The sequence below is a fragment of the Nelumbo lutea genome, chromosome 6 (assembly GCF_056320005.1).
Source record: "Nelumbo lutea isolate HS-2025 chromosome 6, American lotus-T2T, whole genome shotgun sequence".
Taxonomy (NCBI): Eukaryota; Viridiplantae; Streptophyta; class Magnoliopsida; order Proteales; family Nelumbonaceae; genus Nelumbo; species Nelumbo lutea.
The window spans coordinates 16,447,454-16,461,530 of NC_142689.1; the positions used below are offsets into that span (position 1 = coordinate 16,447,454).

The window sequence follows — 14,077 nt, forward strand, 5'->3', positions numbered from 1 at the left end:
CTCCGTGATCTTCTTTTCTTTCTTTCAAAGGATGCATGGCCATATACTACACCTACGAAATCCCATACTACTCAAAATGTAAGGGATAGTTAGAAACTGAGGCATGTATTAATTACATGCATGAGATGAGATCGAATGGCAGTGAGAACATTCAATGTTACACCCCCATCTCTAGGCTAACCAAATACCACCCGACTAACCTTAATTAAAACGATGCAAATGGACGCATTTGGTCTTGTTTTGGGGAGGAGAAAATTTAGGTAGTGAACTTGTTGGCCAGTTCATCAATGGTTCTGTATGTATCTTGCTTGCTTGCTTGCTTCTTCTTCATATGTGAGTGTCTAATTTGGATGCTTGCTTCCTTGGACTGTTCCCCAATCACAGTGGCTTTTCCTCTTCTTTATCGTAGAATATTCCATTTGAACGAAAACAGTATATACTATTAGATCCAGAATCCCACTCCAAATTTGTGGTAGCAGCTCCTACCCCTTGAATCCTTGATGTTGTTGTACAGCATCTAGATTATAGACTAGAGGGCCCCAACCCACCCAACTGAGCTGTCAGTGGCATGATGCACGGCTGTTAAGACACGCTACTCATGCTTCTCTTTTTGTTGCAACATGTCCTAATTAATACTACAACTAGCTAGGGTACCCGAACCATTTGAAGATTTTCCGCTGCATCTGAGCTGTTGGGCCCTTTCAAATTTTCACAAGTGCTCAACCCTGATCCACCCAAAGTTGCACCTTCAATATTTCCTATCTGTTATAATGTTTGAGACTATGGAAGGAAAATTTTGAAAATAGGAATGAAATCATTCAAAGGGGAGTGGTTTGAGCCCACCCAACTCTGTTTTATGAAAACACCCACGGTACTGTTTTCATCATTATAATTAACATAGAACTTCTTTATCTTAAAACAAGGTGCTACCTTTCTTAGGTAGAAAGTTTTTATCATATTCAAGGATGGGAAGCACGAAGCAGTATCCCTTCTTTAAAAAGATAGAATAAAATTAAGGGGTTTTAAAACAGGTAATAGCTCTCAATTACTTGATTATATGGAGGGAGTGAATAAAACAAAGTTTTGGAGAATATGAAAAATATTGTATTTAGAAAAGGAGAGAGGGGTACTCAATTCTTGTTTATACTTTAGAAGGAAGTTATATGTTCTTGGACTTTTGGGTGTTATTGAGTCTGCACATGAGAAAGTTAGACACAGGTGATTGAACAGGTGTCCAGATATTATTGACGACACAGCCCTGTCCACAGCATTGTGGGCACAGCAAAACGTGTTTCTTCCCATCTCCTCCACAACCCGTACCCCAGCAACAGTTGATTTTGTTCTGTTTCTTGCAGATTAAGGGGTGAATGATGACATTTTGCAAAGACTATTGTCTTATGTTATATAAAACCTATTATTTTCATTAATAATAATCCGGATTTTACATTGTCAATTATGAATAATAATCATTCGTTTTGTAAATTGCCTATATGGTCAATGGGCCACCAAGGCACCATTTTATTGGAGATCAATTTGACGGCCTTGAGATCAATTATTGGAGATCAATTTGCCAACCCACCCAATGCCTTCAAAATGTGTGCAACCACACTCAATGAAAAAATGAAAAACTTAAAAAAGCTTCTTAGAATATAAGGGTTTCGACTATGATAGCGGAGAAATTTATAACCAATCAAATCAACTGTGCTAACCAATCAGGTGGTTTTTATGAAAATTCAATGAAGGCGTTTTGATTGGTCAAATCCCTTCTCGTATCACATCTTTCCAGCCGCATAGATTTTTCCATAATAAAAATGTATGGGAAAAGGGGACATCCTTAGGACCATGATGGAGGGTGAAGGATTTCTCAAGAATATCATTTATCATCACCAAAATAGTTTTGCAAAGTTGCATCAACCTATAAAGTTCTATCATAGAATCACAAGAGCTTTGGAATCATTAGGAGGAAATTTCGTTCCACTATCATGAGCTTTGAATTTATACATCTTTAGCATGAACCATCCATCTCTCTTTTTCTTGATATTCTCATATAATAAAGGACTTCATAAGCAATAATCCATTATTTGAATTCTAGGAATAAATGCAACGTAGAAGGCAGAATTTTTTTTTTTTATTTTTGAAGCCTAATGGCACACAGAACAAAAAGGATTACATCTCTTCATAACAGATTAAATAAAATCAGGAACCAACGACCTAGTCATGGAGCAGTCTTGCCTAATAGCAAAGTGGGCTGCCCTATTACCAGCACAAGATGTATAGTTGAGCTCTAACAAGGAAAAAGGAGATTAGCCTTCTGCAGTCTTGAATCACAGAGAGAATTCTCCGAGGAGGACCTGATCTGAAATTGATTAACATGGAATATAATTTTGTAGAAAACATGGATTAGCCCAATAGATCTAAAAGTCGCAGCAGTTTTTTTTTTTTGGTAGAAACATTTTTTATTTCTGAGATTAGGAGCAAGTATACAATTAAATAATGATTTCTTTAAGATAATTTTCATTGTTCACCACGGGGTTGATTTGGGCCCTTGTGGATGTGAACTGGTGATATAGATCAATCCACACCCACCAATTTTTAATCCACACTACAAAACACCCACTTAATATATCAATCAATCATTATAGACACGAGAGAGAGAGAGAAGCTAAGCTGATCCAAGAAAAACCTTTGAAGGCACCTAAAAGACTAGAGAGCCGAGGCTTTGATAAAATACAGGCCTCATCTCTTCTTCATTTCATATCCCACTTTTCCCTCTTTACATTATATAACCACACACCTACAAGCAAGCGTATAACAAGTTTGTTCCCCCAAAACTACATCAAACACCTTCAGATTCGCTCATTTCCTCCATTGAAAAGAAAAAAAAAACAGAAAAAAAAAAAAGGAAAGAAATAAAAACAACCCCTTCTCCCGTTTACCTTACTCCTGGATAAAAAAAAAAAAAAGGCAAAACAACAAAGGCACCACTACGCAAATCAAGAACCTCGGGGTACCTTTTACCAGTATGGATGTAAGTCTTCACTTTTCAGGGTCTGAAAACCTTAGAATATCCCATCCACATACAGTTATGCCCCACTTCATACTGACGAGTGATGAGGTACTTGGGCCAACCTAAACAGCTGCTTCCCTCAGAGGTCGGTTAGCGTTGGGTTCACGAAAGGCTAAATATATTAGTCAGTGACTATGTGTTAGAACCACCTGAGAGACATGCTTGTCATGGCAGACAAAAACCAAACCCGCTCGCAACATGTCTGGAATCAAGAGAACTATAGTATGAGAAAGCTCACTGCAGGCCATCGGCATGACCAGTTGCAGGAATGGAAGCTTGGTGGAAAGTGTTCCGCACCATTATATTGCCATTGTCAATGCCTTTGACTGCTGTAGAACCGCTTTTAACGGTTTGCTCTAGCAGGCTAACCAGCGAAAGAAATATTTCCATCCTTGTAACATCCCTGTCTGCCTGTACAGAAAGCAGAAAATGAATACACCTAGCATAGCCAATCATTAAAAAAGAAAACCAACAATAGCATAAGATGGAGAAGACAATGTGAACTGCTTGGTATATGTAATGTGCCTTGGGAGAACTCACCCCTAAAAGCTAGATGTTAAAGGGAGGGAGCCCAAGCACATATATACCCCACAACAGCATCCCATACTACCAATGTGGGATACCTCACATTAGCATCCCATACTACCGACATGGGACAAATGGATCATAACAGTATATTTTGCCAAGGTCACAAAGATGCATGGGGCTCGCTTACCAGAAAAAATTTTGGTTTCGGATGCAGGGATTACCTACTTCAATGGCTTCAATAAGCAGATTGGACTCAATAATTTCACTCGATAGCTTGAGGTATATAAAGTTACGGGCTTGACTATACCAAAAAAACTAATAACTAATCAACAGGTATCATAAAAATGGTAACCAATTCAGCGGTTCATTAAAATTCACGCAGGGGGTGACTGGTCAAAGTTCTTCTGGTATCATGTCTTTGTGGCTTGGGATACAGGAATTTGGAAGATCACAATTTTGATAGATGAAGCACATTTCATGTGAAAAGACAGTTACCCTCTACTTATCCATTACTACCATGCAAGTGAAACAACTTTCCTAGAATCTCCACAAGGATTGACTCCCAATTCTTCTCCATTTATTACCCCCTCATAAAAAATACATTCATAAAACTAATAAAAAATTCTCAGGGGGGAACAAACAATAAATTTCCCTAAAAAATAAAAAACAAGGCAAATTTGCAATTGTCAAAAATGATCGAAATAGTTATCCTGTAAGGTCATCCATATATTTCCCCAATATAACTGCCCTCCCCACATCTACCCCTTGTAATTATCTACTCTCACTGTCTCACATGACCACACCTCAGTACCAGAAATGACCCCCCCCCCTTTCTTAGTTACTCTAGTAACAATATAAATGAAGATATTGGGACATTATTTACCAGAAACGTACCTAGTAGGGGCAATGCCCCTTTATCAAAATTGGTGTGTGCCATATTACCACTATTTCTACACGTAGGTTTTTGTATTAATGTTTCATGTACTAAAGAATTGTAACATAGCTTTTTAACAAATAATTTTCATGAATATATTTGTGCAGTCCAAGGACCATAAAAAATACAGGTAATGTTTTGGACATGTACCCCAAAAACATATGATGTTCACCTAACTACCAAATTGTGACTCATACTAGCATCCAACAAGTCTGCATTATAAAAGTCTAGCCAGTTCAAGTGCAAGATACAGGACCCACTAAACCACAACAATGAACAATGGGCACCTAATTCATAATGTACAAGTATCAAACTGGGAAGATAACAAATTATGCAGTCAAGGCTACTGAGAATATCTTACCTCTACTGCAAAGCGTGCCCAGACCTTGTCATTTCGAGCCTCCATCACCCCCTTCAGAATGGTCAATCCCAACCCTCTAATTATATCAGCTATCTCTAGAAACAATCCTCGTTCTTCACAAAGCATCTGCAGGAAAAAGAAAAGAAAAATCAGATGCAAATTTTGAATTCAGAAGGCACCAGTCTAAATCTTCTAAGACAGTGATGGCCATTACCTCAACAAGCATTTGACGAGGTGGATTTAGGTCCTCTACAATGATTGGGCAGATCATAGACTGTGAACCAACTTCAAATGCCCATGTTGCCCCTCCCTCAAAGTTGTCCTTCAAGAGTAGACCACCTTCCTTGTTGATAATCTGTACAATCAGGCAAGAACAATACATACCATATCAAAATACTTCCTACTGGCTATTGGCAATTTGGTAGTCCGATCATGATGTATATCATTTGTTAATAGAAAATGAATCATACGATACAACTTCTGGCAAAGTAAGAAAAAGTGGCATTGTCATACCATACATGTAATGCTGTAAACCAACTTATGTCGTGGATTACAATTTACAGCATAAAAGTAAACAATTATTATTTCAGTTTCCTTAAGCTACTAAAAGTGGCATTCAATTTTCCTTGTTGACAAATGTCTTCCACTTGTAGAAACTCTAAACTGCGCATTCCTCTATTTTTGGCATCTAACATTATTTCCGTTCTATATTTGTCAGAAACAGCATTTCAAACACAAAATATCAAATGTTGGATGCTTTTAACTGGAATAGTTACGTATTAAGACAAAAAAAACAAAAAAAAAAAGGTTAGAAATGGCAAATCTAACCAATGAGCAATACACCGTACACACCTTGGACTCCCCAGTTTGTTTTAGCTTGTCTGCATGCTTTGTCACACTTTGCAAGAAAAGCATGTGCTTGATGGTGCGTTCCAGTAGAGCATCGATGCTACACTGTTCAACCAAGTTAGAAGATAAAGTGTCAATACCTGTGAGAACTACAGTGCAACAATAATGGAGCTGGAAAAAGCTTACTTATTTAACAAAAGAAAAAAAAAATAGCATGTCACCTTTGTTCCATTTGGTACAATTTCCCTTAATTCTTTCACACGGTCTTGAATCATTTGACGATCTTTAGGCCTAGGTCTAGGGTTCTCCCCTGGTCTAAGCCTTTTACGATTTGGTTTCACTAATTCATCTGGCTTTTTAGAATGTGCGGTTGAAATACTATTATCATGCTTTAAATTACGACTGTCTTCAACCCATAAACTGATTGGTGATCTATACATGGAATTAACTTGAGATTCCTCAGCATTATCCTTGCTACATCCAGATTTAAAAGAGCTTGATCCCACCATCTCTGATTTAGAAGCTGTTGGAGGAAGACCAAACATTTCAACTTTCGTTTTATCAGGCAGACCAACCCTGCTGCACGAGGAATCTGTAGGGATTGAAGAGTTACTTATCTTTGTCAATGTTGTCCAACATGACACATTATCATCTGAATTTTGATTGGCAGAAGAATGAACCTTTGATACTACAGCATCCAACAGATGGTCAGCCCTGGTTTCAGAGAAGATTCCACCCTGTGAGACCCCACCATTCACTGAATAAAAATTAGAACCAGCATCGAGCTCAGTAATGCACATGGAAGAATCTGTACCAAAACTCCATAAAGATGCATCTGATCCATTAATAAGACAATCATTCCAACTACCACATGCCAATTTGCTCTTAAAATCTAGACCCAAGATATCGAACAAGTCCTCCCCTGAAGCAGGTTGAACACAAACATCTTCAAAAACAGTACCTTGGGATGTTGGGATTTCCTTATCATGTTTCTGACCACTCACCAAGCACTCTTGAAGAAAACCAGGTGTAGACCCAGACCTAGAAAGGTTCTCCTCTGGATGGACTGCTGGGAGATCAAGGGCTTGAAATAAATCATTCTCTACTCCCTGTAGTCTTGCAGGGAGTTCAGCTTTGCTACGTTTATCAACAGCAACAGTGGAATGGCCTTGATGGGAACCACCAGGAAACACCTCACCACTATTGAATAGATTTGCCTGGTTGGATGATGGAACCACACCTGTATTAGATGAATTACCAAACTGAAAACCAATTCCCTCTTGAGATGTGCAAGAGGAATTGCTGTCAACATTTCTACATGGAACTGATGTTAGCGTCTGCAGGCCACATCCAGCATTAGGTAACTCACGTCCTCCAAGCAATGAGGTAACAAAAGAATCTTTCAGAGAATCAGGGGGTAAATCTCCATTTATCCTTATCTGTGAACTAATGTTACTGGACACAGATGGTCGGTTGTTTACAGGCTCCAGTAATCCACTATTTGACAGGATCTGTTGTTCCAAAAATGTAAGACCATTATCAGTTACACCTGATTGGCCACCAGTAGGTTTGTGATGAGGTCCAGATCTTGTATAGTAAGCAGAAGCCTGCTGATTTAATGTTCCATCTGAACTAGAGAGGATCACTTGGGAACCTAGTGCTCTGGTTTCTAGTTGACTTCTCAGAATAAGATCTGCATTCGATGATGGAGAAATGTTTGACCGGACAAGGGCATTAAAAGATTTGGCCACAGGAGAAATCATGGTAAGGGGTATTTGTGATGGTAAAGCATTAGCTTGCATGTTATCCTGAGCTTGTGTACTTAATGAGTGAGATGGATGACTAACAATTTTTGAAGCCTGAGATATGGCTATCTGTTGGTTGCAGTTGTCACCATTAAGTGGTGCGAACTTTTCCATTTTAGATGATGAACCCCTAGCTGGTTCAGACAAGACATGGGTTTCAAGAGAGGTGATGGCTCCAATATTTTTTCCAGGATCAAGCTTCATGTAGCTATCAGATAAAAGTGCACCAGGAACACCACCTAATTGCAGGAACAAGCTCTTCACACTATCTACAAATTCCATATCCTCCATTATCTGAAGCAACAGGAATAAATGCATAAGTTCTCTGAGGGCCTTTTATGCAGTTAACAATTGAACAATGAATCCCTGAACATTAAAAGAAAAAAAAAAAGGAAAAAAGGAAAAACAGAGAAGCATGCACCACAATTTTCTGGCAGTGAAGTTGCTTAGAGATTGACATCAAAATTCAGAACATAACTCAGAAAGAGCATACTCTATGCATCTACAACTTAATATCCTTCATAGAATGTGGCACTGTTCCTCACTATGACTATTAGGCCCATGCTTTTAATTGCCAAATATCATTGATTGATGATAATAAAATAGGAGCTTTGATGGGACATTAAAAGAAAAAGAAGAAACCTTAAGGTCATCATTTCTAGAACTGCATAAATCATAGATGATCTTCACTATTGGACAGCTTACAGACCATTTATTAACAGATTGCAGTCCTTTGATTTTTTTTTTTCTTTTCTTCTCATAAAGTTACAATATTTTTAGTGGCACACAAAAAGAAAATAAAATCTGGTTAGGATCACCAACAAATTTCAGACTACAACCCATCCAAAGGTTCCTATTGTTTGGAACGTTCAGTGTAATAAGTGAGAGTCCACTATTTATGTAGCTGGGAAAATAATTTCATTACTAACTAAACATGCAAATTGAGAAAACAGTATCCTCAGCAAAAAAAAAATAATAATAAATAGATGATGATAAAAGTGGTTTCAGCATCCCAGAGATTCATTTTTCATTTCATATTCAATAAATGGATTTAAGAACTACCGTGAGGGTGGAACCAAGTTGAACAACACCATGTGGAAGTACAGGAATAACTGCAATTGTCTGCAAAAGTTCAAATAAAAAACAACATTCAGAGTAAGTTGGAGAGAGTGAGAGACGAAGGATAAGGGGGAAAGCAGGAAGCAGTCATACCTGCATGCCAGATAAAAACTGATGGTGAACCTCAGCCATAACCTAAAAGCACAAGGAAAGACATGTTACATGACACCTATCCTCAAAACCTAGATACAACGGTACAGATTACACCAATCTACCAATATTAACCTTTTACAGAATGGTCAGCACTCAACATGGACAGCATGATGAAGTGTGATACTACAAATCTTTTCTCCCATCATCTAGTATGTTATCATTTCAATCTCTGTGGTTATTAGATCTAAATTGATATATTATAAATCTTTGAATCGTCTCTTTTTAGCTCCCTATCTAGGTAGCAGTCCACTAACAGAGAAGTGTGGAGGAAAAAGTCGATGTGCCACAATTTTCATTGTTGATGATGCAGCTCACTTTCATAGAATAGGATCTAGAATTTTAAACGCCAGGAGTTTCAGAAATAGTGCAAGCAACTATTCCAAACCACTCATTATCTCTAGTCAGTGACATCACAGTCAAAAGTTAATTCCAGAAGCCTATTGCAAATGTTCTCTTCATATATGCTCCTCTCTGGTTTTCATGCAAGTGACTCTGCTGAACCACCAAAGAGGAAGTGGGTTTCTAAATGATGATCATAGAAAAATAAAATAAAATCATGATTTCCTGAAGATCTTGAGCACACAGTTTTTGCATAAACTTACACCTTGAAATGCAACTCTCTAAAAAATAAGTTAAGCAACCAGGTTTTACTCAACAAAAGTTGAAATATTTTGCAAATCCTTCAGTCAGTTCCAAAAAGTAGTTGAAGTAGTACCTCCGATGGATGGGCTACTCCCAAGCAGTTTCCCGGAAGAATCCATAGATGAGCTCCTGTAAAAGCAGCCCTTCCAACAATTCTGAAACAAAAACAAACAAGTATGGAACTCTTATTAAGACTGCTTGGTCATTTCATCTTCCCCGGCAGCAAGCAAAAGCACTAAACATACGGTACTCCAATAAACTCCAAAAAGAATACAAATGAAAAAGCCCACCTACCCTTCCCCTACAACATGAACCCGACCATTAATCATCATCCTGTTAACGAGGGAACAGACTCTATCATCCACTTGAGGCCGAGAGGGCTGACCTTCCGAAGCACTCCCAAGCCCTTCCCATTCCTTACTGAGTAGTTCTGTGCCCTCGTTTCCAGAAATGCCTGGAAAAGCAGAAAGCCGTGCAGGCTCGTAATAACATTCCTCCCAAACCAAAAGCCTGCAAAATTAAAACCTTTTCCCTCAAGCTCAAGTAGAAAAGCATCATTAAAGAAAAAGCAGAAAAAAAAAAACTAGGCACTTTTTTTATGACAAGAAAAGAAAGACAATACACTCCAAGTAAGTGTTATGATGATGGGAAAAAAAACGCTAGGAGAAGCAGCACTACAATCTAACCATGAATAAACATAACCGCTTTATTATATTCCATAACAGTATTTTAGAATTTAAAGGGGAAATTAATTTCAAAAGAAAAGGTTAGGGCTTGAAAGCTTCATCCTCTAAACCGAAAAATCAAGCTTTTCAGATTTTAAACCGGATAATGACAACTAAAAGAATAAAAAAGGAATCATTCATCATTCATCATTCACAGTAGTCCCAAAGAATAGATTAGCTCGTCGAAATCAAATTTATTCGAGGTACAAACACATCGGATTCATCTAAATCCACTTTTTCACTTAGATTCTCGAAGGCAAAACAGAACAAATATAACATTCCAAAAAAAAAAAAAAGAAAAAGACATCAGATTACAAAGCAAAAAAGGAATAACAGTGATCAATAAAGCAAACCTCTCAAGGTAACGTAAAGATGAATCAATCTAACAACACAAAGAAAGCAAAACAAACAAACAAACAAAGAAACCAGCTTTGTCCGGAATCCTTACTGATCAAAGTAGAAACAAAAAGCAAAGCTCACATCAATAAATAAAAAAAGAATAAAAGAAAAGACGGAATGCAGCTCAACTTACGTCGGATTCCGGCAGCCGATCTTCCAGAAAACCGCATACGACCATCTATTCACGCCGCAGAGACACTTCAGAGCTTCTTTCAACAAAAGCCCCATCCCTCCAGCGGCAAAATCGGAATCTCTAATATAAGAACCAACTAACGCAAGCAACTGAAACAACGAACAGTACCTCACTGCCGGATCCAGTACATTATCCGGCGGCCTCTTTCCGGTCTAACTCCCACGGCACGATCCTCTTCCTGCTTGTTTCGTTCTCAAACCACCACTCCTCTTCCTCGCCGGCTCCAAATTCCCAGCTACCATTTTCCGGCATCCCATCCGAGTAAGGAGAACCGAATATAGAGAATGGAAAGAAGAAAAGTAGAAGAAGAAAGAACTATAAAGAAAAATCGCCAAACTACAAAGGAAATAAGAGAGCAGGCTCAGCAAGCCTACACTATGCCACAAGCTCTAATCATGTAGCTCGCCATGATCTTCACCATGGAGCTCAACGATGGAAATTACGATTTTAAAACGCAAGAAATATTAAAAAAAAAAAGATTTCCTTTTAAGAAAAGGATTGAAGCTTCCAACTTCCTTGTTGCTGTCTCTCTCTGAGTCTAAGCTGGAGAGGTCGTCTTCGCAGCTTCGCTTTCTGGTTTAAGTGATTCTCTCAGATGCTAATGTGCTAAAATGCGCTTTATTTAATCACAAACTCTGAAACACGACAGCTCATTGAAAATACTCCCACTTTATTTTGAAATTGCGATAATGCCATCATTTTTGTCGTTTTTGTTTTTGGGACCTGTTTGGTGGGAGATTTCAGGCTTCAGACCGTCAGAGGAGATGTTAAAAGCCGAACTCGTAATACGGTAGTGCTAGTTACTGTCGTGCTGACGTAACCTATTATTACCCATGAACTTGGATGAAATTACGAGAAGAGCCATTTCTTAAATTATCTAATCAAGAGATAATCGTGATTAAGATTGAATAATACCGAGATCGGCTTCGATCGATGCAAGGCCCGTTCGAACAGTCTTTACAGCTTGCATCGAGAACATCTCCACACTTTTATGCTTTATTTTATGGGGAGATATTCTCAATGCAAAGCTATGATGGATGGTTGTTTGAACGGGTTTTTCACCGACTGAATCCTATTTCTTTTTTCTCTGGTGTTCTATTCTTTTTGGGGGGGATTTTATATGGTGTGGTAAACTGTAGATTGGCTGACATGCCAGGTAATGTCCTCACCTTTTGATTAAATTACTAATTTTTACTTTTTCGATGGTTGTAATGCTTCTATTCCATGCTTTATTTTAATCATCATTTTCTAATGCGGGGGGTTGGTGCTTGGTGGGCGTGCGTGTGAGCCCTTGAGGGAGAGGGAGGATTCTTGATTTCTATCCAGGTTAGACTAGACCCTCCCTGGGAGATGAGATTTGACTGTTGAATTGATGGGGACCACATGATCAATTGATCAGAGGGGACGGCCCACTGGATGGACAGCTGAGATGGGTCTGATTGTTTGAGAATCAGTTCCGGTGAATCGGAGGAAGCAACAATCTCCGAGGCCTAGTGAGTAGTGAGGGAGGGGGCTGCGGAGGACATGAAAAGGCGGAGACATTAGTTGGAGACACATGAGGGTGTGTTTGTTTGCTTTATTTTATTTATTTTTTACTGATTGTTTTTGTGGGGGAATTGGGAAAAAGATTCCCATTCAATTCAAACACACATATAAGTTTGTGCAGTTTAACTGAGAAGTGAGGATGTTGGTGGGCTGTTATTGGGTGTAAAAGGTAATGTAAATATATAATATTGCCATTGTGTTTGGCCGCTGGATATGGCATCACATTTATCAATCAGTCAAACGTGAAATAGAGGCCATTTATTTCGAATCTAGCATGGATGGATCATATGAGAACAGTTGTAGCATATGCCCAATGCATTATGTCACTAAAAGAATCACTGAAAAATAATTTCTTTTTTTGAAGATAAGGACTAAGGTTGCATTTGGTATGCTTTCAAAGAATTAATTCTGATGAATTTAGCTTTAAGCTTGAATTTATGTAATTTATTGGAACTATTTTTTTCCTCGACTCAAAACTCATTCCAAGAGTTGTTTCTTTGAGGCTAAAATAGTTACCTTCTAAAAAGAAAATAATTATTTTAATTCAAATTTCATTCTTCAATAGTGATTCCTTGAAGTGTAGCCAAACATAACCTAAATTTTTAGTTCTAAAGAATCAATTTTTTAAGAGTTTTGGTCCCAAAAACGAATTAATTCCGACAGTTTTCATAATTCAAACTTGAAATTATTATTCTTGGAATTACAAAATTGAAAGAATGTCAAATGCAAAATAGTAGATTTATGGGGAATAAAATCTTTTTCCACTACTTTTGTTCACTATTTGATAGACATATTTGATAATTTGTATGTGAATTTAAACATTTAAACCTTATATAAGATGATAGATACATGGAAGGGCATGGAATTGTAGGTAGGGGTGTCAATTGGACCCGATTTGGTCCAATTTAAGGCGGCCCAGTATGAATCCATTATAGATGACCAGCTCCAATCCAATCTGACGAATACTTTAGAACATTTTGGACCGGCCCAATTTAATGTTTGGACTGTTCAATTTAGTTTTAATTTAAATTGATTCCAACCCAAACCTGGTCAATTAATTTACTCATGTATTCCTATCTTCTATCAATGGACAAAGATATTGGTTTAATCTGATCCAAGCCAATATAAATCCATTATGGATGGATCAGGTCCAATCCAATCAAATAAATACTTTAGACCATTGGGTCTAAGCTGGTCAAATTCAATATATCTTATTGATCTATACAATCTGTCTAAATTGATTTTGATTTGTACAGCATTCAACCCAAAACTGGTCCATTGACACCGCCTAAGTGACGGGTGGGCATGTTAATATAAGGGAGATGTATGTTGATTGGATTCGTATTCGGTGCATTTCTTATCTAATGAAGGGTTTAAAAAAAAAAATCCCCACTAGTTTCACACCTCAATGCCATAAATATTTAATAAACTAGTGGAGGAGACAGTGAGAGACATTGATGTTTGGGTATGTAGTTTAATAGCAAACATATTATTCAAGTAGGTGGTATAATTAATGTATATCTAAATGCATACTTACATATATATACATGTTTTATACTGAAAAAGAATACCCACTTTTTTATCGACAAGGTTCAAACTAACAATGCATCTCATCATACTCGATTTTGGGTATTAGAGGGGTGGAGACTCTTACCCCAAAGTTTTATAGTTTTCAAAATCCTTCTGTATCGGTGTATACACTAATGTGGATACAATATGCCTAATATGAAATATATCATATCAATATTTTGATCCTT

At 37.7% G+C, this 14,077-nt stretch overlaps 1 protein-coding gene across 3 annotated transcripts; it reads right to left on the minus strand.

The window, feature by feature from the left end:
- Positions 1 to 2,718: 2,718 nt before the first annotated feature.
- LOC148847602 (transcription factor LHW-like) lies at positions 2,719 to 11,372 on the minus strand. 3 transcript variants are annotated; one of them, XM_088951016.1, is made up of 10 exons: positions 10,716 to 11,372; positions 9,753 to 9,968; positions 9,532 to 9,613; positions 8,757 to 8,798; positions 8,607 to 8,666; positions 5,961 to 7,838; positions 5,743 to 5,844; positions 5,105 to 5,245; positions 4,891 to 5,016; positions 2,719 to 3,474 (listed from the first exon to the last, which is right to left on the minus strand). In XM_088951016.1, exons 1-10 carry the CDS (start codon positions 10,808 to 10,810, stop codon positions 3,424 to 3,426), a joined length of 2,793 nt encoding a protein of 930 aa, XP_088807142.1. In that variant the 5' UTR covers positions 10,811 to 11,372; the 3' UTR covers positions 2,719 to 3,423. The 3 variants fall into 3 exon arrangements, with proteins under 3 accessions (XP_088807142.1, XP_088807140.1, XP_088807143.1); XM_088951014.1 differs by having other exon boundaries at positions 2,719 to 3,478; XM_088951017.1 differs by lacking the exon at positions 9,753 to 9,968 and having other exon boundaries at positions 2,719 to 3,478; positions 10,716 to 11,370.
- Positions 11,373 to 14,077: the final 2,705 nt, after the last annotated feature.